Source organism: Mauremys mutica, chromosome 7, assembly GCF_020497125.1.
Source record: "Mauremys mutica isolate MM-2020 ecotype Southern chromosome 7, ASM2049712v1, whole genome shotgun sequence".
NCBI lineage: Eukaryota > Metazoa > Chordata > Testudines > Geoemydidae > Mauremys > Mauremys mutica.
Genome location: NC_059078.1, coordinates 102954505 through 102979791, shown reverse-complemented (window position 1 = coordinate 102979791; position 25287 = coordinate 102954505). Strand labels below are relative to the sequence as shown.

The 25287-nt window shown below is 39.5% G+C and overlaps 1 protein-coding gene across 4 annotated transcripts in view; it reads left to right on the top strand.

The window, feature by feature from the left end:
- PPP2R2D (protein phosphatase 2 regulatory subunit Bdelta) overlaps positions 1–25287 on the top strand; it is a 50978-nt gene extending 25691 nt beyond the window's left edge. Inside the window, exons 2-9 of one of the 4 annotated variants that reach the window (XM_045024404.1) lie at positions 6717–6837; positions 7628–7793; positions 12274–12386; positions 17478–17655; positions 18593–18757; positions 20358–20527; positions 20610–20701; positions 23125–25286. In XM_045024404.1, the coding sequence (XP_044880339.1) occupies positions 17496–17655; positions 18593–18757; positions 20358–20527; positions 20610–20701; positions 23125–23404 (867 nt within the window). In that variant the 5' untranslated portion in view covers positions 6717–6837; positions 7628–7793; positions 12274–12386; positions 17478–17495 and the 3' untranslated portion in view covers positions 23405–25286. Of the gene's footprint in view, positions 1–6716; positions 6838–7627; positions 7794–12273; positions 12387–17477; positions 17656–18592; positions 18758–20357; positions 20528–20578; positions 20702–22486; positions 22596–23124 lie in introns of those variants that run through there. The other 3 variants (XM_045024402.1, XM_045024401.1, XM_045024403.1) reach the window with 3 other exon arrangements.

Below are 25287 nucleotides of genomic sequence, written 5' to 3'. Positions count from 1 at the left end.
GAAAAGAGGTAAAACAATAAAATACCTATATGCTTGGTTCTTAGATAAACTTTATTCTTTCCTTGCAAATGTCTCAAATTCTGTGGGTATTAGCTGTGCACACACATGTGCACACATTGGTGGCTACTAGCCATCTGTTGGAGTTCTTTAAAAAAAAACAAAACTTTAGTGTTCTTGCATTTTTATTAGAGAGGTCTATCTACTAACAAAAACAGAAAAAACATAAACCTTGAAAATTTGATACTTCTGTGGTTTAATTCAAGTTCAGGATGCTGTTACATGTTTGAGAATATTTAGCCACTGGTTTTATCAGCTTGGATGTTTTAACATTGACAGAAGTTGCTGCTTTTCTAGAGAAAACAGGCTTGTAGATGTTGAATTTTAGATGTTGCATGTTGCTGGAACGTACCCTTGGTGGCCAGCTGGGAGGATGGAGCAAGTACAGGCCTCCTTTTTTTAGGCATGGAGTCATCAAATGGCCAGATGCCAGAAGCCCGTTGCAAGCAGACCCACAAGCTTTGGCAACTTGGTTTACGTCAGTTTTTTAAGTTGGTGGCCTATCTGGTTCCTTCCCTTTGGAACACCTCCTCAGGAGTCCCTTGAGGAATCAGAATGGAGTACTCCTCTTCTGAAGTCATGAGCATTGTCCAATGGGGTTCAATTTAGGTCACCTTTACCAAACAAAGAACCTCCGGACTGCAGTAATACCACTCAGAAAATCCACAGATAGAAAAATGTTTAGACAGTCAGCAGGTCCAAAGCTATTTTGAGACATTTGACGTCTTGGGTCAGTCCACAGACATTATTTCAACTATCCTATGAAAGTCCCAATTTGATGATGATTGAAAAAAAATACAAAGCTATGAAAAGATGGAATTGAAATAATAGGAAAACACAAACAAGACATTCACTGAGCCATGCACAGAGAAGAACAGTTCGTGTTTTATAGACAGATATTTATAACATCCGCTTTTATTTTTTGGTTCTCTTTGAGCAGCTTTTCAGTTTAAGGGGAAAAAAAAAATTTTGCGTTGAAGGTTAGACTTTAATTCGGTCAGAGCAAAAATACCTTTTTCCTTCTAAAATCACACTTTTGGGATCCTTTTTTTTTCTTTTTTTTGTGTATAGGCGTATCTGCTTCACAGACCTTTAGATCCCCAGCACAGACCTCTGCCACTTGAGATATGTCTACACTGCCAGAGTTACAGTGCCGGCAATTACAGCACCGCTCAGAGAGCACTGAAGGGAAACCTCTGTTGTGTGTTCACACTGTCAGCTGCCTGCGCAATATCGTGTTCACGCTTGCAGAACTTGCAGTGGTATCTGGAGTGGTGCACTGTGGGCAGCTATGCCACAAAGCATCTCTTCTTCTTCTGTCACTAAGAGTTGAGGGAAGGCGGAGGGGGTTGTGGGGCATCCTGGATCCTGTCCCAGTGCCCTGTGAGGCATTGCTTTGCATCCCAGCAATCCCTGTGCTTTCGTCCGCATTTAGCACCATCTTTCAATGGCTTGTGTACTGTGCGCTCTCCCTCTTCGGTCTGCAGGAATGGATCCCGCGCTGTTGCCCAGTATGCTGCTCGCTCTGATTAACATGTCACGAGTAGCAGTGGAGTTATTTCTTAAACTACACAGGCAAGAGAAGTGCGACATTGATCTCACCATGCGTAGTAGCTACGACACTAGATTGCTTGTTGCATTCACAGAGATGCTGATCACAATAGAACACCGCTTTTGAGCTCAGGAAACAAGCACTGAGTGGTGGGATCACATTGTCATGCACATCTGGGATGACGAGCAGTGTCTGCAGAACTTTCAGATGAGGAAAGCCACATTCATGGGACTGTGTGATGAGCTCACCCCAGCCCTGCAGTGCAAGGACACAAAAATGAGAGCTGCCCTGCCATTAGAGAAGCGTGTGGCGATTGAACTGTGGAAGCTGGCTACTCCAGAGTGCTACCAATCGGTCGCTAACCAGTTCAGAGTGGGAAGGTTGACCATTGGACTCATGTTGATGGAAGTGTGCAGGGCTGTCAGTCGCATTCTGCTCCAAAAGACACTGGCTCTGGGCAACGTGTGTGACATTGTGGATGGCTTTGCACAAATGGGCTTCCCTAGCTGCAGAGGAGCGATAGATGGCAGGCATATTCAAATTCTGGCACCATACCACCTAGCCACTGAGCACATTAATTGGAAGGAGTATTTCTCAATGGTTCTCCAGGTGCTTGTGGATCACCGTGGGTGTTTCACGGACATTAACTCAGGCTGGTCCGGAGAGGTGCGTGACGCACACAGCTTTCAGAACACAGGCCTGTTCAGGAAGCTGCAAGCAGGGACTTTCTTCTCGGACCAGAAGATCACTGTAGGGGAAGTCGAAATGCCCATTATGATCCTGGGAGACTCTGCCTACCCCTTAATGCCATGGCTTATGAAGCCATACACTGGGCACCTTGACAGCAGCAAGGAGCAGTTTGACAGGCTGAGCAAGTGCAGAATGACTGTTGAATGTGCCTTTGGCTATTTAGTGGCCTGCTGGCGCTGCCTATATGGGAGGCTGGACCTTGCTGATGACAATATTCCTATGCTTATAGCTGCATGTTGTACGCTCCATAATATTTGTGAAGGGAAGGGTGAAAGCTTCACTCAGGGCTGGACTATTGAGGCTCAGCTCCTGAAGGCTGAATTTGAACAGTCAGAGACCAGGACTATCAGAGGGACACGGCGCGGTGCCATAAAGATCAGGGATGCCTTGAGGCAGAAATTTTGATGCTGAAAGCCACTAATATTTGTTGCTGTCCTCAGAAGTGCAGTGCTTATAATGCTAAGAGGTGATTGTCATTGGTGCAGATGATGCACTATGAAGGTTTAAGAAAGTTGCCTGCTGCTTTTCAGGGCTCTGTTTTCTTTCAGTTAATAGAATAAAGATTACTTTCAAACCAACACGATTATTTAAAAAAAACTGGAGGAGAGAGACAAACAGAAAAACACATCTGCACTGAGCGGGAAGGGAGGGTCCCAGGAGGAGGTGGGGTCCCGGGACAGTTAGATTTGCGTATGTCCAGGTATCATATCCAACCTTCTCCTCTGGAGAACAGTGCAGTGGGTACTGTACTTCAGCAGGGCTAAACTGCAGAGGGATGGGTGCTGAGTGCAGTGGGTACTGCGAGTCTACAGTGCTGGACTGTGATGGGGAAGGAGTGGAATACTGTGGATACAGACTGGAGCCAGGAGGTTGATAAGAGTGTGTTCGTGGTGTCTGGGGCGAGGGACAGGATGCATGGGAAAGAGTTTTGTGACAGTGGCCGCAGGGGAGGGTGGGTGAGGAGCTGCTTGGTTTGCAGTGGTAGTAGCACCTGAAGCATGTCCGCTTGGCTCTCCGTAACATTTAAGAGCCACTCCGTGGCTTCATTCTGGTGTGCCGCGTGCTCCTTTCAGTCCTTCTTCTTGCTGTCCCGACACTCCAATTCCTGTTTTTTGTCCGCCCTGGCCCTTATGCGGCTTGCCTGTGTGCAGCAATGGTCCTCCCACCCCACCCTCCAGTGACAGCAGAGTGGTGAAGGAAAGTTACGCTTAATGGGGCAAGAAACAAAGCAGCTCTGCCAAAGAACCTGCGGCAGCAGATTGCCCAGTATCTCCATGAGCATCTGCCTCAGAGATCTTCAGGAAACTCTCATGAAGTGACAGTCAATCAACACCCTGTTCTGCCGCTCAAACTAGGCATGTGGTGTTAGGCGCATCACACAGACACAAGCCTGCTTTCTGCAACCCCCCTGCCTGCAACAACTCGCTTCAGCGATTCCCAAAATCAAAGCCACTTACCAGGGGCCTCCTCTCCTGGTTGCACTTTCCCAAGATCTGACAGCTGCGACCAGCTAGCATCCTCTGGGGTAGAGAAGGGCTCCTGGCTGCATCCATTTCTGGCTTCCGGGTCATTCTCTGCCTCTGATTCAGGAATCCTGGGTTTTATTCCAGATTCTGCGTGTAGCATACTCAAGTGATTACAAACTGTTTTGCCCTTGGTCCTGTCTCAACCTGAACTTGTTCCAGTCCTAGTCTTGCCTTCCCACTGCCTCCTCTTGGTTTCTTGTCCCAGTCCCTGTCTCCCCACCATGGATCCTTATACCTTTGCATTGTAGTTACGCTGCTATTTTTCTCAAAATTTCCTGGGCACCAGCAGTGGGAGTATTGAGAAGACAAGAGACCGTATTCCTGCTTTTAATTCTGGTGCCTGGCACCACAGCAGTCCCTGGCTGCTGGAACAAGCAACTGCAGGGAAGTCCTGCTTATCCCCATGAGCTAGAGCAGCAGTTCTCAAACTGTGGGTCGGGACTCTGTTTTGTTGGGGTTGCCATGGCTGGCTTAGACTTTCTGAGGCCCAGGACCAAAGCTGAAGCCCGAGCTCTACCACCTGGGGCCAAAGCCTGAGGGCTTCAGCCCTGGGTGGCAGGGCTTAGGTTACAGGCACCTTGCCTCGGGCTGAAGCCCTTGGGTTTCAGTTTCGTCATCCCCCCTCCCCCCCCACACACACACCTTCCTCCCACACATACAGGGCAGTGGGGCTTTGGCTCCCCATCCTGGGCCGGGGTGGGGATAGGGAAGGGGAGGCTTGGGTGGGCTCAGGCTTCGGTCCCCCCTCCTTGGGTCATGTATCATTTTTGTTAGAAGGGGATTGTGGGGTGATGACAGTTATAAGTACAGTTATAAAGTGTTGGTCAACCTTAACTATACGCTTCACTACCTGTTCCATATATGATAACTGTTAATGTGCTATAATAGGCACAGAGCTAACTCTGATATTCACAGGATGCATCTTCCTGTCCCTTCCTCAGTGACTATTCACAGTAATTTTTTTAAAAAAATATTTAAAATTATGTACAATTAATGATAACCTAATACACAACTTTTGTAAAATCTAGGAAAATTCCCAAACAAGGAATTACAGTAACTCCTCACTTAACGTTGTAGCTATATTCCTGAAAAAATGCAACTTTAAGTGAAACGATGTTAAACGAATCCAATTTTCCCATAAGATTTAATGTAAATGCAGGCGGTTAGGTTCCAAGGAAATTTTTTGGGGGCAGACAAAAGGCATTATATACTGTACAGTACTGTACTGTACTGCGGTGGGGAGGTGCCCCTGCCTTAGCCCACACAGGCACAGCCCGCTGCAGACAATGAGGCAGGCAAGGACGCTAGGTAGCACCTTGCACAGCAGCAGCTTCCCCCCCAGAAGAACAGGTGCTGAGTTTGCCAGGGGATGCTCCAGGCCAGCCTCTTCCCACCCCTACTGCACCTCCTCCCCAGAGCATGCCGCATCCCCCTCCTCCCCCTTCCGCCCAGCATTCCCCTGCCACCAAACAGTTGTTTGGCAGCACTTAGGACTTTGAGAGGGAGGGGGAGGAGCAGAGATGCAGCGCTTTCCCACTCCTTCCCCTCCCACCAGTGGCGGATTTAGAGTTAGTGAGGCCCTGTGCTCAGCTTCATTCCCCCCCCCCCCCCCGGGAGCATTCTCTTATTCCTCCCCCCCCCCTTCATTCTTTTTGTCCTCTTGGAGCTCAGGGCTGGGAGTGCAGGGTCTGGGAGGGAGTTAGGGTGTGGGAGGGCGCTCAGGGTGGGGGTTTGGGAGGAGGCTCAGGACTGGGGCAGACAGGAGGTGCAGAGCACTTACCTGGGGCAGCTTCTGTTTGGTGCAGGGAGTGTGCAGATGGCTCTGCGCAGCGTGGCACCGCCCCCATGGTCGTGATTCTGGGAGCCACGATTCTGGGATTTGCCCCCACCCTGGCAGGCAGGGCTACCTGGAATGCAGGGGCTTTAGGGGCTGCAGGGCCCTGGGCTAAGGGGGCCCTGACCTGCAGCTCTAAAGCCCCTTTCAGAATGTGGCCCTGCGAGCACAGGCAGGAGGAGCAGGGGCAGCCGCACAGCCAGTGGCTGGAGAGAAGCGGAGCTTTCCCCTTCAAAGGGCCTCATTCCAAAAGGGGCTCTAGAGCTGCAGGCCAGGGTCCTTGGTCCCCCTTAGCCCAGGGCCCTGCAGCCCCTACAGTCCCTGCGTTCTGGGTGGCCCTGCCTGCCAGGGGGTGGAGGGGGGGCAGCTCCCCCCCCCCTCGAAAGTCCTCCCAGAAGCGCTGGGAGGAAGGGAGGGGGAGGAGGAGATGAGGAACTTATGCAATGCTCTCTTGTAAAGTCAGCCAAACGACGTTATAAGGGAGCATTGCACAACTTTAAACGAGCTTGTTCTCTAATGGAGCAGCGACATAACTTCAAAACAATGTTAAATGGGAGGACGTTAAGTGAGGAGTTACTGTACCTGAGGCCTCACCAGCCTACTCCATATTCTGGTTGTATTTCATGGTGGTTGTTGTTAACAGAAGGAAGCACCTGAACAAGAGCCTGCTGATGAGTGGTCTAAAACAGAATGGAAGCCAAGTTGATGTCTTGAACTACAGTGTCCTCACCTTCCGTTGAAATGAATGGAAGTTGAGGATGCTCAGCACATTGCAGGATTGGACCATCTTTGCTTGATGGTTGGGGTTTTGCCACACATTGATAAAGGGAGATGACCATTTGCAGGTCACTTTTAATGCAAATCTGCATTGATGTCAGTTTGCATATTTTAAAAAAACAGTAATTTTAGAAATTACGTGTTGATTGTCCTAAATAACAAGAACAAGAAACATTTGTATAATATTAATCTACTGTAAAACTTCTTTGTTTCTCTGCAGATCTCTAAGTCAAGGCCAGCTGCAGATCTCCTGCTCCCTCACTATTTGGTGCACCACATTCTCTCTGTTGCTGACATACCAGCCACAGAACCCTACTGTGGACTGGAGCTGCCCAATAGTGGTAAGAGTCCACTGTCTTCCAATATGCGCAGTTTTGTAGAGTTTGTAATGTTATAACATTGGCATATTAAAAAAATACATTTTAAAAACTTTACAAAACCACACATCTTGTGAGAAATGGGGTCTTTCCGTAACCATGTAGGGTATGTCTAATGTGCAGTGAAATTCTGTGGCTAGAACATTGCCAGCAGAGAGCGTGCTGGTGCATCAAACATAGCAGGAACAGACTGGATTTTACAATTTCTAAAACTAAACAAAAATGGAAGTTTAATTAAAACTTACAATTTGTATTGTAAAAGACCAGTTATACAAAATATCATTCTAATGCAGAAGTAGGCAACCTATGGTACACGTGCTGAAGGCAGCACACAAGCTGATTTTCAGCGGCACTCACACTGCCCAGGTCCTGCCCACTGGTCCATGGGGCTCTGCATTTTAATTTAATTTTTAATGAATCTTCTTAAACATTTTTAAAACCTTATTTACTTGACATACAACAATAGTTCAGTTATATATTATAGACTTATAGAAAGAGACCTTCTAAAAATGTTTAAATATATTACTGGCACGCGAAACCTTAAATTAGAGTGAATAAATGAAGACTCGGCACACCACTTCTGAAAGGTTGCCAACCCCTGTTCTAATGGATCTTGACCAGTTCATCAAGACTTTGCCCAGTAGCATTTCCCAATTCCTGGTTCACATTTAGAATGTATATAATGTTGTCATTTTCTAGGTATAAAAATAAATAACTTCTATTTCATTAATAAAAATGTTATGCTTCCTTGCAGAATAAAAGCCGTCCTCATTCTCGGGGAGAATATAACGTTTACAGTACCTTTCAGAGTCATGAACCTGAGTTTGACTACTTGAAGAGTCTAGAAATTGAGGAAAAAATTAATAAAATTAGGTGGTTACCACAACAGAATGCTGCTCATTTCCTGCTGTCTACAAATGGTAAGGACATTTCATTGTGTACTTTTATTTTGTAAAACAGCAAGATCTTTTGATACTTCTAGTTGAATTTCATAGTCTTACCCTGGATCCATTTGTTCATTACTTTCATACAACAGAATAGTATTCTTTTTTCATAGTTTTAATTCTATGCAAGACATGTTAGGTTTGATACCATATGTTTAGAATAGTGAAGTAACTATGCATTAGCTGTCTTAGGGGAATATGGGAAGATATACCTACCAACCCACTGAATGTGCCCTTGGATGTAATATGCAAGCTGACATAATAGCCAGCAGTACTTTCCCTGCCTGTTGTTCTGCTTGCATGACTGAAGGCTATGTAAAGAAGCTCTGTGTGCTTTCTACTCCTTTCGTGCACAAATGTGTTGCAAAAGGCAGGAATTTAGCCCCATAACCATAGCATAGCTTGAGAGAAGGAGGCTTTAAGCCTCCTTTGTGTTTCTCTGATCCTGGCGCTGTCCAGTGGCAGGGCCGTTCTTCAATGACAGAGCAACCTGATGTTAGTGATGCAACATTATTTCTGGTGGTTCCCACAATGTGATACGTTGCCCAGACATCAGAGCATGGTGCCTGCTTGGAAGAGCTTACAAACTAAAAGGAACAGCTGTATTGACAGGAATACATTTATTTATATTTCCATTACGTACATGATCATGATATGTCAATTCCATACATAAAATTAAAGAGTCTCACTTAAATAAATCTGAAATATAGCCCTACCTCTCCTCTCTGCCTTATTAAATTGGAGAAAATCTTAGTAGTTATCTTCTAATATATGTTAGTAGTAAATATTTATATCATGGTTTCACTAAAATACTCCATTCTGGATTGCAGTACGATTGTGCTGGGTACTGTAATACAGTGCAGCTGTTTCACCATAATGCTCTATTAATAGGGGAGGGCTTTTTTGCAGGTTATTACTCCTACACTATGTCCTGAAAATGCCGGTTGGCAAGTCCAAAGAGATGATATGAACTTGAAATCAAACCAGTTTAAAAAAAAAAAATCAACAGTAGTTTCAAGTATTACATCTGACCTGGAATCTACCTGCCAATTTTTGTTGTTTTAAATCACTTTTTTCTAGTTGTAACTGTTTTTCTTCCCCATTACTGTGTGAAAGGTGAACACAGATGGAAACTACACAAGGAAGCAGTGAAACTGAATACAAAAGTGATATTAAATGTTGAAAACAAATGACATCAAAATTATTTCCCTCTAATCTTTCAACTAATGTAACCTTATGATTATTTGTAATTAATAGATTTAAAACATGGAACAAGTGTGATTAAGTTTCATATGGAATACTGCAGTATACAATTGCACTGGTGTTCTTTATCATAAAATAACCTGCAAAGTGAGTGTGAAAGAACTTTGTATCTTTGGTGGTTGGGGTGGGTCTTATATGCCTGTAGAAGCCTACATTTTATTGTACATCTGACTGTTACACAAGTTATCATTATTTGCTGATGATGTACTTGCCACTGTATAAGATTTAAAGGAAGGCCCCTCCCCAGATCAGCTTGTAATCCAAATAAACCCCCTTACTCAGAGGCCTTGAAGGTACTAGTTTATAGATTTAAAAAAAAGTGATAATAGCTTTTCTGATTAGCATTTGGGGTTTGGGAATAAGGCTCATTCTTCCTTGTCTCCCATAATGAATTCACTTTTTTCCAGAATGCTAGCAAACAATTTTCCCCAGATATCTATCAATTCTACAAATACAGCTTTTGCTTATTCTATATTGAATTAGACAATTATAGAATGGAAAGAAAACCTAAAAAGGTTTCAGATGAGATATGTTTATATGGAGTCTATTAAAAGGAATTGCAGTCTATCTGTAAACTTGAAATAACTGGATAATTTACCTTGTTCCTTACATGGTAGAAATTTCTTGGCATTCTAACAGCCAAAGCTTCATCTTTGTACTGTCGAAGTTACAGTCCCTTTGGCAATAACACAACCCAGCTCCTTAGAGAACGTTTCTGTTGTCTTACCCAGCATTTGACTGGAATCATCTACCTTTTATGAAAGTGTCAGTGCACATACCCTATTACCTTTCAGAAGGACTTGTCCACTATCTCATGATCACCTGTTAAACAGAACACCAGGGACATCAGCTGTGAAACAGCAGAACAAATCTCTGTACATGTCAACATTGTATATCAGTCTTCTTTTTGTTTATGAAAATAGTGCATATAACACCTTCTGAAAGAAAGGTTTATTCAAATGGGTATGTCACACTTTTAGTAGAATTTTAAAATATAAAGGGAATCTCACTCCTCAGGAGATCATTGGTTCAACTGTACATTTCTTTGTTAGCTTGATGGGGAATAACAAAAACAAATTACTAAATTCAACTACATCGAGCATGCTACTCAAACCTTTTATTGTATATTCATATGTGTATATTTATTTCTTAAGGAGGAGAAACTTTTTTTCAAACATCTCTCCTTAAGTCAGAGGAGTAGATTTTCCTAACGGCAAATGAAAATAGCAGACTTCTTAAAGATCTCATTCTTCCTCTAAAGGAAAGTGGATGATTCAAGCTTCTCTGCTGTTTCCTTGTCTTAGCAGATAAAAAGAGGCTAGACTTCTGTTTAAATTTGCACGCGCGCACACACAGCTGTGGTTTTACCTCAGGATTAGCCAGGATAGAGTCAGGGGCTTTGAATGTTTTTCCTTACACTCAGAATGTTCAGTGGAGTCAGCCTCCTTCAGGTGCAGTGTTCCTTCTCCTTTAGTTGGTAGAGATGATCTTGTGAGAAATGCCCCTCCATTTATGATGTCAACAGATATAAGTATACCCAATGCTTATGGTGTCAGGATTTCACTTCTCCTACGTTGCTCCTCTTCCCTCTCAAAAGTCAGAACCCCCACTTAGTCCAGAAGCCCATTGGTACCTTGGTTCTGATGTAAGCATGTCAGGAATAGAATAATCATATGCTTTCTTGGAGAAGAATATTTAACATGGAAATTTGTCAGTCAAAAGACACATTGCGTTAATACTCCTTGCTGGTGGTCCTCAGAATATTTTTGCCAGAGCTTTCAGTCTGTCATAGATTGAAAAACTCACAGCCTCATCCTTGGACAACTTATTTCACATAGATGACCTGCTAGTCTCCAGAAGCCTAGGGTTCAATTCTTTGTCTGAACCAGCAGACCAAGATGCTCCTGACCTTAACAAGGTGATTCACCCTGTGTAGTGCTCCTCCTTAAATCTTCTTACACAACCTCACTACTTGGATCAGGGTAACATTCCTTTCTAACATTGTCCCTGGAGGCTGATTCTTCCATCTTTCTGTAGTGGAAAAAGAGCTTTCCTGTCTTAATAGTTCAGTATCCTTATGTGCACAAGGATCATGGGGATTGGTGATCCTGAAGGAGAATAGGATTCTTTCCCAAGTAGATTTTCCAGTGGAATATATTTGAACCATACTGAAAAAACAGGTGAGCTGAAAGCTACATTCAGAGGACTATTCTCTGGCTCCAGAAGGTGGAAAGAGAGGCCCAGTTTTGCTGGCTGTAAGAAGAGCTTATAGTTGGTGTATTTGTTTTTTTGGCAGTGGGAGGGAGGGAGGAAAGAGGTTGCTGCCTTCAAGGATGCTTGTCTGGGAAATTGACTGCATATGAAAAATTACAGTCATTTAGGAACTTTGTCATGGCTTTTTGCCCCCTTGAATAATAAATCCAACATGGCTTTTGTAGTCCTCAGATTGGAATCCAGGATTTCGGGGAATGGCCGAGAAAGCTGTTTCCTAGAAATTCAAAGTTGAAGTTACAAGAAATCCAAGCATGTTAAAGAATGGAAATACACTGTTAGAGCACCCAGAAAACCTTAACTCTATCCTATAGTGACACTATAAGGAAAAATATATGAAAAATCTAATGTCTGTCTGGACTTCATCTAATCCAGGGTATCAAATACTACAGTGCCTTTATATGATTATTTTATGCTGGTGCTACAGGGCAGAATTAAGACGTTAGGGCCTTAACTATGCATTTCCATACAGTAACATATTTGAATTTCTTTTCATTTCAGTTTTAATTCCAAACTTCCTCAGTTGATCTTGTTTGGGGCATAATAAGAACATCCCTGCAAATCTCTACATTACTGATATGTATTCTCAACTTTAACACCATTTAAAATTTATATTTTGTCTGGAAAATTTATATAGTTAAAATAGGCAACTTTAAGGACAATTCTGAATGGTTTCATAAGCAGTTCAAACAAAGTAAAATATTCTAGTATGTAGTGTTTGTGTTTTTAATCATTTTATACTATGGTAGCGCTCAAGGCGACAATCAGAATTGAGGCCTCTTTGTAATAGGCACAGAGGAAACTCAGATGAAGAAACAATCCCTGCCTGGGAGAGTTTATAATCTGGCATATAACTTTATAATTATTGAATCATGTTTAATTTTGTAATTTCAATTTCAAGAATGTGAATTTTTGTTTTTAGATAAAACTATTAAATTATGGAAAATAAGTGAAAGGGATAAAAGAGCTGAAGGTTATAACTTGAAAGATGAAGATGGACGACTTCGGGATCCGTTTAGAATCACCTCACTACGAGTATGTTTTTTGTTTTTTCCTTTGGCTCTAGTTAAATCTACTTTTTGAATGTACAACTTTACCTTTGTACATTTAAAAAGAGGTGTTATTCACTTATAAAGTTGTGTATTGTATTGTAGTTTGTATTATGTGGAGTCAAAACTGTATTGGGTATTTCAGGATCATACAAAACATACAGAATTAAATGAAAGACATTACTGAAGTTTCATTAATTCATGGGCCCATAACACTATCTAGATGCTTTGAGAAGATTAAAGACCAGAGTGCTTCAGGCACAAATATTTTGTTATGGGCTTCTTAGTGACATCTTGGAACATCTTAATGCTGTTGTAAATATAAAATAGGGTTTTTAAAGTCTGTTTAAAATAAGTTAATATTTTTCATTAGGTGTATCCTTTCACTCATCTAAATTTCTAGAAGACAGTAAAATTAAGATAGAATATTTTTGAATAATCGTTTTTTTAACATAAAACTCTTAAGCTATCTTTGAACCTAAATAATGTATCACTTCTACTTATCTCCCTGAATAGCCTGTTGTGTTAGTGACTCATCTCGCAGTATTTGTGTGGATTCATAAATTTGCACTTAAAGTACGGTGATTATCTTTGACACTGGTGGAAAATTAAATTTCAAGAATATTTTTCTGAAATGGTCAGCTCACTTTTTAATTAAAACGAACTGTTAGGCCATATTGGTCATCTAGGTCTAAATTTAATGGTTTCAAGGATGCATTACAAGGGACATTTGATGTTGTATTTGAGTGGAGCTTGTTCTGAAATTGAAAGGTCAAAGTATTTTTTCCTAATGGTTTTGATTTAGTGCTTGTGGATTTAATGACAGGTTTCAGAGTAGCAGCTGTGTTAGTCTGTATCTGCAAAAAGAACAGGAGTACTTGTGGCACCTTAGAGACCAACAAATTTATTTGAGCATAGGCTTTCGTGGGCTACAGCCCACTTCATCGGATGCATAGAATGGAACATATAGTAAGAAATATATATACATACAGAGAACATGAAAAGATGGAAGTAGCCATACCAACAGTAAGAGGCTAATTAATTGAGGTATTATCAGCAGGAGGGAAAAAAAACTTGTAGTGATAATCAAGATGGCCCATTTTATACAGTTGACAGGTGTGAGGATACTTAAAATGGGGAAATAGATTCAATATGTGTAATGACCCAGCCACTCTGTCTCTATTCAAACCCAAGTTAATGGTATCTAGTTTGCATATTAATTCAAGCTCAGCAGTTTCTCATTGGAGTCTGTTTTTGAAGCTTTTCTGTTGCAAAATTGCTACCTTTACATCTGTTACTGAGTGACCACAGAGGTTGAAGTGTTCTACTGGTTTTTGAATGTTACGATTCCTGATATCAGATTTGTGTTCATTTATTCTTTTGTGTAGAGACTGTCTGGTTTGGCCAATGTACATGGCAGAGGGGCATTGCTGGCACATGATGGCATATATCACATTGATAGATGTGCAGGTGAATGAGCCCCTGATGGCGTGGCTAATGTGATTAGGGCCTATCATAGTGTCATTTGAATAAATATGTGTACAGAGTTGGCATCGGACTTTGTTGCAAGAATAGGTTCCTGGGTTACTGTTTTTGTTGTGTGGTTGCTGATGAGTATTTGTTTCAGGTTGGGGGGCTGTCTGTAAGCAAGGACTGGTCTGTCTCCTAAGATCTGTGAGAGTGAGGGATCATCTTTCAGGATGGGTTATAGATCTTTGATGAATCGCTGGAAAGGTTTTAGTTGGGGGCTGAAGGTGACGGCTATTGGCGTTCTGTTATTTTCTTTGTTGGGCCTGTCCTGTAGTAGGTAACTTCTGGGTACTCTTCTGGCTGTCTATCTGTTTTTTCATTTCAGCAGGTGGGTATTGTAGTTTTAAGAATGCTTGATAGAGATCTTGTAGGTATTTGTCTCTGTCTGAGGGATTGGAGCAAATGTGGTTATATCTTAGAGCTTGGCTGTAGACAATGGATCGTGTGGTGTGTCCTGGATGGAAGCTGGAGTCATGTAGGTAAGTATAGCGGGTCAGTAAGTTTCCGGTATAGGGTGGTGTTTATGTGATCATCACTTATTAGCACAGTAGTGTCCAGGAAATGGACCGCTTGTATGGATTGGTCTAGGCTGAGGTTGATGGTGGGATGGAAATTGTTGAAATCATGGTGGAATTCCTCAAGGGCTGCTTTTACATGGGTCCAGATGATGAAGATGTCATCATCATAGCACAAATAGAGTAGGGGTGTTAGGGGACGAGAGCTAAGGAAGAACACTTCAGCTTCTCTGGTCATTCAATAACAGACTTAAAGGTGGCAATTTTGCAACAGAAAAGCTTCAAAAACAGACCCCAGTGAGAAACTGTTGACTTAATATGCAAACTAGATACCATTAACCTGGGTTTGAATAGAGACTGGGAGTGGCTAGGTCATATTGAATCTATTTCCCCATTTTAAGTATCCTCACGCCGCCTTGTCAACTGTCTAAAATGGGCTATCTTGATTATCGCTACAAAAGTTTTTTTTTTTCTCCTGCTGATAATACCTCATCTTAATTAATTAGTCTCTTATAGTTGATATGGCTACTTCCACCTTTTCATTTCTCTGTATGTATAGATAATTTCTTACTATATGTTCCATTCTATGCATCTGATGAAGTGGGCAGTAGCCCACAAAAGCTTATGCTCAAATAATTTTTTAGTCTCTAAGGTGCCACAAGTATTCCTGTTCTTTTTGTGGATTTAATGTTTTTAATATGCAAAGAAATGTTATTGATAACATTTTCTTCTATTTCACCATCGTAAACTAAGAACTGGATCCATTCCTAATCCTGATTTACCCTTTTTAATATATAAAGCCATTGCAGGAAGATTCAATGCTGTGTCAAGACAAGACCGAATACAGTAGCGCCTCAGAGTTACGAACACGTCGGGAATGGAAGTTGTTTGTAACTCTGAACAAAACATTATGGTTTTTCTTTCAAAAGTTTGCAACTGAACATTGACTTAATACAACTTTTAAACTTTACTATGCAGAAGAAAAATGCTGCTTTTAACCATTTTAATTTAAATGAAACAAGCACAGCAACAGTTTCATTACCTTACAGTTTAAGCTTTCTCCTTTTTTGTAGTTTTTTTTTTTTCTCCCTCTGCTGCTGCTTGATTGCGTACATCTGCTTCCAAATGAGATGTGTGCTTGACCGGTCAGTGTTTGTAATTCTGTGTTTTTTCTTAACTCTGAGGGTCTATTATACATTAAAAATTCTTTTGAGAGCAGAAACAAGAAGGCTTTCTACTTTTGGTCATGTGCTTTTATTACTGAGGCTATAAAAACACAGTATTATTAAAGCCAGTCACAACCCAATCAAATTACAATAATAGGTCAAGTCATTTTTCCAAAGCAAGATTGTATGTGTAGGTAATATTTTTCTTAGTGTCCCGTAGCCATAAGTAGTAAAAAACTACTTCCACAGCTTTGTGGTTCAGGGTTTAGTTTCACCAGTAACTTATTAATAACATATGTTCCTTTTATTTGAGATTTGGTGATATTTACACTTGTATGTTTTCATAATCGATCACCCAGGAATGATTCAGGTGGTCTCTTAATATGTTCACCTGATGCTATTTCATTTTCACATTCTAGTCTCAAAAGTTACTTTTAGATTTCATTGAGTGAATTTTACTTCACCCTTTTCCTTTTTTAAAGAAATTTGCTTCACCCACATAAAACCTAAATAACTAGATGCAGGGACTGTATCTTTGTCAATGTGGTACACAGTGACTTCCCCTCCAAACAGCAGGTACTCCAGAATTGCAGTTGTAGCAATTGGGGTGTTAGGCCTACTGGATTCACATAAAGACATCCCCATTCCTTCAGTACTGGTCTACGAAACTGGCACAGAGGGTCTTTCCCCTGGGCATGGAGAGTGGAAGCCCTCTGTGTGGCTCGTGCCCACTGTTCCTCTGTGCAGCCTTGCAGCCAGGAGTTAAAGGAGAATTTCACACTTAACTGCATTAATTGTAATTTAGATTTTGCTTAACCTTTCCTTAATTACACTAATTCTAGTGTTCTGGATTTTGATTGTTCTTTTATAATAAAAGTCATGTACCCTGAAATATTATTTTTAGTCCACCTCATCCTAGCACTCCACTTCATCAATTATATTTTTTTCTTGCGTTTTAACTTTAAATGTTAAAATGTGACTAATCATTAGTGGCAAGAAGAAGAATTTTTTTTATATAATAAACAAGATATGTGGCAATTCCAGAAACCTTGTATCTAAGTTTAAAAAAAAGAAAAAAAAAAGTTTCCATTCTCTTACCTTTCCACTTGGTGTGTTGTTAATAATTTGTCAATAGTTCAGTAAAAAGAGCATCAGATTATGTTATGAGGACATGGTCAAGTTGATTTCATTTGCAAATTAACTTTCTTCTTGTTCATCTTTCAAATAGTTTTTTTCATTCCATTTTAAAATGTTGTTTTAAGGGTTTTTCAGCTCCCTTGTTGCTGTGTAGAAGGGATTAACTGATTTTTAGAGGAGAAACAGTGCACCAACTGCTATCAGATGCTCTAAGTAAACAGTCTTAGATCTCTTTTGATCAGCTAATTTTTGTTATAGATCTTACAAGTAACTACAGAAGATTTATTTTCAGGTATGTGAGAGTTTCAAATTGAGTATCTCCAAATTGTTCCATATGAACATGTACTTATCTCTCGATGGGGAAGTATGGGAGAGCCTTACATATTTGAAATGCAAAAAAATGACAATCGGGGGATCTGGTTTGTGACTGCTAATATGGGGAAAGTCAGTAGGGTGTGCAACTGTTTTATTATATTTTTTTGCCCAGAGGATTTGAAAAGTGCCCCAGAACTAAGTGAACTGTGTTCCTGTACAGAGAGAAAATCAGATTTCTGTAGTCTACATTATTGTTCTACATAATAGCAAATAAGACTATTTATACAGTAGCTGAATTAATTCATCTTTAATGTAAACTTTTGAATCACAAATTACTAGCTCTTATCTTTACAGTGAACTTTTTCCCCACATATAAAAACTGACTTTTCTTGTATCTTCTCTTCCCCTTTGCAGGTGCCAATATTGAAACCCATGGACCTAATGGTAGAAGCAAGTCCCCGAAGGATATTTGCAAATGCACACACGTATCACATAAACTCTATTTCAGTAAATAGTGATCATGAAACATACCTTTCTGCGGATGACCTAAGAATTAACCTATGGCATTTAGAAATCACAGATAGAAGTTTTAGTATCCTTTTCCTGTATGAATTCTATGATTATATATAAAATTTCTCTGTTTTGACTATTAATAGAAACATTTTTATTGTTATATCTGCAGTTTTACTAAACATAAGTGCCCTAAATACTTTCATTTAACTCTAGTCTCATAATTAAACAATAGTTCAAATGCACTAAATCACAGTGAAACATGTTTTTTAAATGGAAAGCTGCAAGTAGGAAGATATGTAGAGTTTAGGTAGTTTAATTTTGCAGAGCAGAAAGTGAAGATGAGGTGAAATGCTGGGACCATATATCTTAAATGTGGGGGTCAGTCTTCCATTAAAGGAGCTTATTGATAATATACGTAAAATAAAATAAAGAATTCCATTTTGCTAGAGAGTTCTGTCTTCTGTTGTATTCAAAGTGTCAGCTGTGTAGTCAGATGTTAATCTTGAAATAAAGTAAAAACTTAGAATTTTGCATACCAAGTATGGATATGCCTTGCAAACAATACTGAAAGTGATCCTTTTGCTATGGCTTAAGGCTGCCCATCTCAGGCCAAAATGGTCCAAGAGATATTTTGGCAAATAACATAGGTGTCGTCAATAAAAGCAAAGATGAAAGAAATATAAAATAGCCATAAAGTTGTTTCAGGGCATAAGGGGAACGATGGCCATTCACTGTTCAGTTTGTAAGATCCTGCAAAAAAATTCCACACAAATATTTTTAGTTTGTAGGGTACAGATTCTAGGACCAGCCCAGGATTATTTTTATGCTGCTCCTGTCCTTTTACAATGAGTAAATGTCCCCAAAGCAGAAGGGAGGAACTCACCTTATGCGTCTAAAAATATACCAGAATCATAATTAACCTTTTTTTCTTTTTCTTTTTCTTTTTTTTTGGAAATTTTATTTTAGAAACAATAAAAGTGAAATGCTATTTGTTGCCTTTACCAACAAACTTTCAGACATTGTAGATATTAAGCCTGCTAACATGGAGGAACTAACAGAAGTGATTACTGCCGCAGAGTTTCACCCACATCATTGTAATGTGTTTGTCTACAGTAGTAGCAAAGGAACTATACGACTCTGTGATATGCGTTCTTCAGCCCTCTGTGATAGGCATTCAAAATGTAAGTAACTTAGAATATTCTATCTTTTTGCTTTATAGATTTGTTTGTCGTATACAACATGAGACGGTGTAGGTATTCTACTTGTATAAACAAACATTAAAATGTCAAATTCTGCTTATTGGTAAAGAACTTACAAAGGTAAGGAGTCATAGTTTTGTAGAATGGAACATTTTAATTGTCTTGTTCTAGGCCATCAGCAAGCAGAAGTGTAGCATGAGACAATTGACGATGTGACTCAAGTGCTTTTGGCACCAGTGAGACCTGTCTTCTGTCCAGACTCAGTCTTGGTGCTTCTCAAAGGTATCTGCTTAACAAGTGCCAGTTCAGGGCAGTTTATTGACATCTACCTTTGTGCATTAGGAACTGGGCTGAGGCTGCCAGAACCCATTTCATTTGTGACCATTTACAGCTATCGGAATGAATTTTATTCATAATGATCTGTGCTGGATTTGAAGCCAGTTCCCAGAGGTGAAAGGCCAGTGTTTTTGAAGCACTGAGCCACACAGCCTCATATAGGTGAGGAAAGCTTTTATATTTCCACCATAAGGAATAGGGCCCATCTTTACACACAGCCTGTTGTTTCTTGGTTGTATTACAGTAGTAATGGTTTTATATATATCTACTTCCTGGGGTTGACCTAAATTGCGTTGATATTTCCAGGTAAGCTCATATACTGTAGCAAAGATAAGGTTTTTTTATTGGGGAAGGAAAATGCTTAAACATTGTGGCAAGTATGGTATGGTGCATTTCCTTTTTAGTCAACTTAGCTTATATAATTGGAAATGTCAATGGCCAATCTAACTTGTCATATTTTTGATAGTTTCCTTTACTTTGTAAAATGTACAGTAATCTATGATGTTTTTATAAAAGGTTTGTAAGAAAGAACTTTGGTATTATTCCCTTGGTGTTGAATGCTTCGTATTGTCATTGATTTGAAGAATTAAGAGTAAATAACTTTCAACCTAACCAAAAAGCATGTTTCAAGAAAGCAGACAAAGATCGTCGTTGCAATTTCAGTGTAAATACAAACTTGCTCTTTCAGTAAATTTTGTGTGTGGTGCAATTTATATTCACTTATAAATAAACCATGTACCTTACAGCACCACTAAAATATGTGGGATCTGTAAAAGAAATGTACACTGGAGATGCTGACTTCTCTTACTGTTTCATGTTTTAAAAAATTTTAGATTTACTTTATCATAACGTTATAGAATAATCGGTAGTCTTAGTGGAACACAGTGACTTTTGAATTTAACTTCATATACCATTTTTTTGTTGAATGAATGTTAAGAGGCAGAAACTCAAACTCCAGGAATTGCAGCTTCTTGATATGCCCTAATGGGAGAACTCATTGGAGCTTAACAGCTAGTGATACTAGCTACGAGAACTTAGTGCCTTTTTAAAGAAGGATCACCTTTTTTTTTTAAAAAAAAAATCCCACAAAACTAAGCAGGCCTATGGTCTCCTTTTCTTTTCTTTTTTTAAATGGAGGATTTAGTATTCAGGTCCATGATTTTAAAATATGTAAATATTGAATAGCATTGCCATTTGTAAAATTTGGTGTATTGGATTCAGTTTTACTTTACATCTTTATTTACAGTTTTTGAAGAGCCTGAAGATCCTAGCAGCAGATCATTCTTTTCAGAAATTATTTCTTCAATATCTGATGTAAAATTCAGTCACAGTGGTCGATACATGATGACAAGAGACTACCTTTCAGTTAAAGTGTGGGATCTCAATATGGAAAACAGGCCTGTAGAGACATATCAGGTAAAGTGTTGCTTTTTTTTAATTAAAAAATATTATCTCTTTCTTTTTTAGATCTGTCTAATACTTCCTTAAATGTTTTAAGGTTCATGAATATCTTCGAAGCAAGCTTTGTTCTCTGTATGAAAATGACTGCATCTTTGACAAGTTTGAGTGCTGCTGGAATGGTTCTGATAGGTAAGGTTAACTTGTGAAATAAGGTTAATTTCAGAAATTTAGTCCCCAATCCTGAAAACACTTAAACACATGCTTATGTAAAGTATGTGAACAGTCCTTTTGAACTCAATGTGCAAGATTAGGGTCTTAAATTTTCTTTTGCATTCTCAAAGAGGTGGCAAAGGCAATGTAAACTTTCTCTCAATTAACCCTATTTCAGTATAAATTATTGCTGCAGTTGCATACAACTAGCTTTTTTGGATTTCGACTTTAAAACTATCCTGAAACCATTTTTTTCATAATTTTTTGAAATAAGACAAAAAATAACTGGTTTTCAATATTTTGAAAGATCAGTTTTTGTTTAATTTTATTTCCAACCTTTCTGTTGGGTTCTGTCCTTAAATTTGTTGTCGAAGGTAAACGATACATGTAGAAACAGAGGTAGCTATATAATGCAGTTTTACGTCTTCTAGCTTTTGTTTTCTTACATGATCCATGGAAACGTTTAAAATTTCTGGATAAAAAGTGCTATACAAGAGTGCAGTGGTTTGGAGCTGCACTATGATAACTTATTGATACTGTATGTTGCCCTGATTATTGGGTGTTTACTGTATGAATATATTGATATATTAGCTAAATAGAGGTATGTCTGAAATACAGGCAGGAAGGAGAAGTATGCTCAAGAGAGCTACCTATCAGCAAACACTGGAGAGTTGTTAAGGGACAATGCCAGCACTGCTAGCTTGATTCTGCTTCAGTCTCCAAACAGTCTACAAAACTGGATTTGGCCAGGACCCACCAAATACCAAAGAGCAAAAGAACCATAGCAGGGTATAAATAGGAACATGCTCTCAGGGGGAGTTAGAACCTACAAGGAACCAGAGTAAAATGAGACTCTGACATAACAGCTTACTCCAGGCTTCTGGGGAAGCTAGATCTGCCTATGTCAACATAATGGGATGATAGGACTCTTAAATAAGATAGACATGCATATAGACTTATTTATTTTAAAATCCTTTTTCCCCCATACACTTTGTTTCTGCTGCAAAATAAACAATGCTTTTGTTTTAAGAAGGCTGTTTGGTCAATATAGACCTCTGGTTACAGATTCCCAAAGGGGAAAATCCTGATGCCCAAACACAGGGAGATCTGCAGGGCAGAAATGTTTGATAGGGTACTGTAGCCTAGGTCCCAGTCAAGGAGAGGGAGCATTGCAAAATTCCACCCTGGGATAGATATGGGAATGAGCCTAACATCTGAAGAAGTGCATTCAGTGAGATAAGAAAGAGGACAGAGGTGCAGCTACATCTGTAACCATGACAGAGAGCTTCTTATTAGGGTCATAGCAAAAATCTCACTTGGAATGTTAGGATTGTTAACTTGCTAACTTGCTATCCTGCTTGTATCAAGTTCCAGAAAGGAGTGGTGTCAATCCGTTTACATTTCTGCTAATACAAGAGTTAAATATCTTTCAACAAAGTTGATCATTTTCTGAATTTTGCAGGCAAAAGGTTACCTGCGTTACCTTTTTGATTTCTCAAAGTCAAAAGAACTATCATAGGTTTAGAATGTGTTATATAAACAAACCTGTTCTGTAGTTAAGGCTCTGATATCGTCCTTGTTACACAAATTATGTGGCACTGTTTCCACCCCAGAGAAGTTCTCTCCCTCTCTAGTATAATCCAATCAGTATAGTATTCTTTGTATTTTGATATTAAAGTCAACGTATTTTACACTGTTCTCAATTATTAAATTTTCACTGTGATGTAGATATTTGTATTAACTTTTATAATTTGTTCTCATCAGGGGAAGGTAGAGATAACTGGTATCTGGGAAGTGGCTTTGGGCTCCAGGAGGCAGTTTTGAAATACACATCCAAGTGTCTGCAGTGCAGGAGAGCTGCCCTGCATTTCTGGTACTGCTAGCTGGAATTGGGTGGTTGCTCAAGGACTACCTTTCCCCCTGGCTGCTTCCAGTGCTGTAGGATGAAAAGGGGGTAGGGAAGGGATAATACTAGAGAAAGAATAGGGGCAGTTCTGCTGTGAGGGGGAGGGTGCTGCTACTTCACTAGCCACTTTCTTTTGTGCTGGTCAAGAGGGCTAGAGCAGGGAAAGGTCATGAATGATTTGTCTGTGTCTGTAAGAGAAGAGACAGTGAGGGGAGAGGATGTGTAGGATAGCAAGGGGGTGGGAAGAGAGCTGGAGAGAAGGCAGTGGTGAATGTGGTGTATGAAATAATGTGGGAAGATGGATCAAAGGAGTAGCAATGAGGAAGGACATAAAGAGGGAAAAGAATATAGTGCAAAGTTGTCTTAAACTTGAGCGCTGGCAGTCATTTGTTCTGTGCACAGAAGAAATAAATTAGAGGCACACTGCAGTGGAATAATGTATTATGGTCTCTAGTAATCCAAGTAAAATATTTCCCTTTCTTCTGGTTTTAAACAGTGCTATCATGACTGGCTCCTACAACAATTTCTTTAGGATGTTTGACCGTAACACACGACGGGATATTACATTAGAAGCATCAAGAGAAAGTAGCAAACCTCGTGCCATCTTAAAGCCACGCAAAGTGTGTACAGGTGGTAAGAGAAAGAAAGATGAGATAAGTGTTGACAGTCTGGACTTCAACAAGAAGATCCTTCATACAGCATGGCACCCCACAGAGAACATCATTGCTGTAGCTGCCACCAATAACTTGTATATATTCCAGGACAAAATTAACTAAAGATGGCTTATTTGAGGACAAAGTCATCTTCTTGCATAGTTAAGCTCAGTTGTTTCTGTAAAAGAGAAGGCCTTGTTGTCCTACCAGTAAAGAACATTGATGCACTTACTTCCCTTTATAGATAAAGGAGAGAAGCTTGCCTGGTTTTGAGTTCATGGTGTAGTTCTGCCTTCGGTGAGGGGGGATGTGAGTTGCAATTTTCAACAAGAAAAAGCCCACAAGAAGCAGAATTGATGGACAGTGCTCAATAAAGGCCAATACTCAAATGTATTTATTTAAGTCTGAGCCTTCCTTTCCAGTTTATAGACCAAAAATTTAACACCCAAGAAGAAAACTTGTCATAAAAATGTAATTTCTGTCTCTGCGCTCTTTCTCTGCTGTAATATTTGGGCCTTTCAAAACATATATTGTGCTTTATGCCTGTAAAACATTCCTCCTCTGGCCTTTTATCTAGGCTTAGGTGTTTTTATCTCTAAGCACTTAGGTAGGTCTTGAGTTGGGTTTGTAGGCAGATTTCCATGTATATTTACTCACCAACTGTATCGATAACCACACCTTCTGGTGTAAACCACTTAATAAAAATAACAAACTATAAAAAGTGTTTTTAAATCTGAAAGTATGTATTCAGTCTTTTTATTTTTTTATCGCATGTATTGAGGTTGTGAAAAATAATTCTGATGGGAAGATTTGAAAAATGTGTCCCAGAACATTGATTTTTGACAGGCAGGTATGAACAGTTTCGTGTAGTATGAAATATTTCAAACTCTGAAATTAGTTTCCACAAAATTTGTATTAGTTTAAGTTGTGTTGGTTTCATGTAAAATTACATCATACTTTATACAAAAAGTAGGAGATTGAAAAGGTTGGTATAAAGTTATCTAGGGCCATAATAGAAAGAGACCACCTAGAACAGAAGGAAAAAATATCTTAACATTCAACAAAATTGCTGCTTTAACAATTCAAAATCCGATTTATCAGATGCCTCTCAAATGTTTGACATAGACACATACCTTATGTGCATTACTTTTTTTTACCTGTTTAGTACCTTTGTTTTGGAAAAATATACTTTATTTTAAATATTAAAAATTGGCATATGTATATTAAATTTCACATTGCAGTTAAAAAAAATAACTTCTTATGCAAAGCAGCAGCACAACATAACAAAGTTTAATGTATTGTAACCCATTGACACCATGAGATCAGGTTATATGGAGGCTACATACTGATATGAAATGCATTTGTGGTAATGTCTGTTCCTGTTCACAACAGGAGATTAAAGAATAATTCTTGGTACTCTTTTTCAAAAGAGCCTGAAACTCATCCATCAGTTTTTCACCCAAAATAGGTGTGGGTGTAAAATTGTACCTGAAATAACTGCAGGCTCATTTTAATAGCATCAAATTACCTAGATATGTAAGGACTATAAAATGTGCCTGCAAAATCAGAGGCGTCTTCTGAAAATTAGACCTTTGAGCTTCCCTGATGAAATACAGAAGTGTGGTTTACACTCCATTTTTAATAAAAATGAAGGTGTATTATGATTACTCAATCAGATATGGATATGCAAGAGAAAAATGTCTCTGTTCCTTCCCTCTCAATTAATGTCCATAGTGCCACTCTTGTTCACAATAAGCTAGTAAATACAGCTAACTTTTTGGGGTTCTACGAATAAAGTTTAAATAAAAATCTTATACTGTATATTGGTTGTGACACTATTTGCAAATCTTGAAATGTGGAACTAGGTCATTTAAGCATTAGATTTGACCTTGTTCTTAAAATACATAATAGAGCTAATACAATGGGATTGTATATACTTGTTCAATTATTTTGACCAAAAAGTTTAATAAATTTTAAATGTTTACCTGAACGTGCTCTGTGTATTT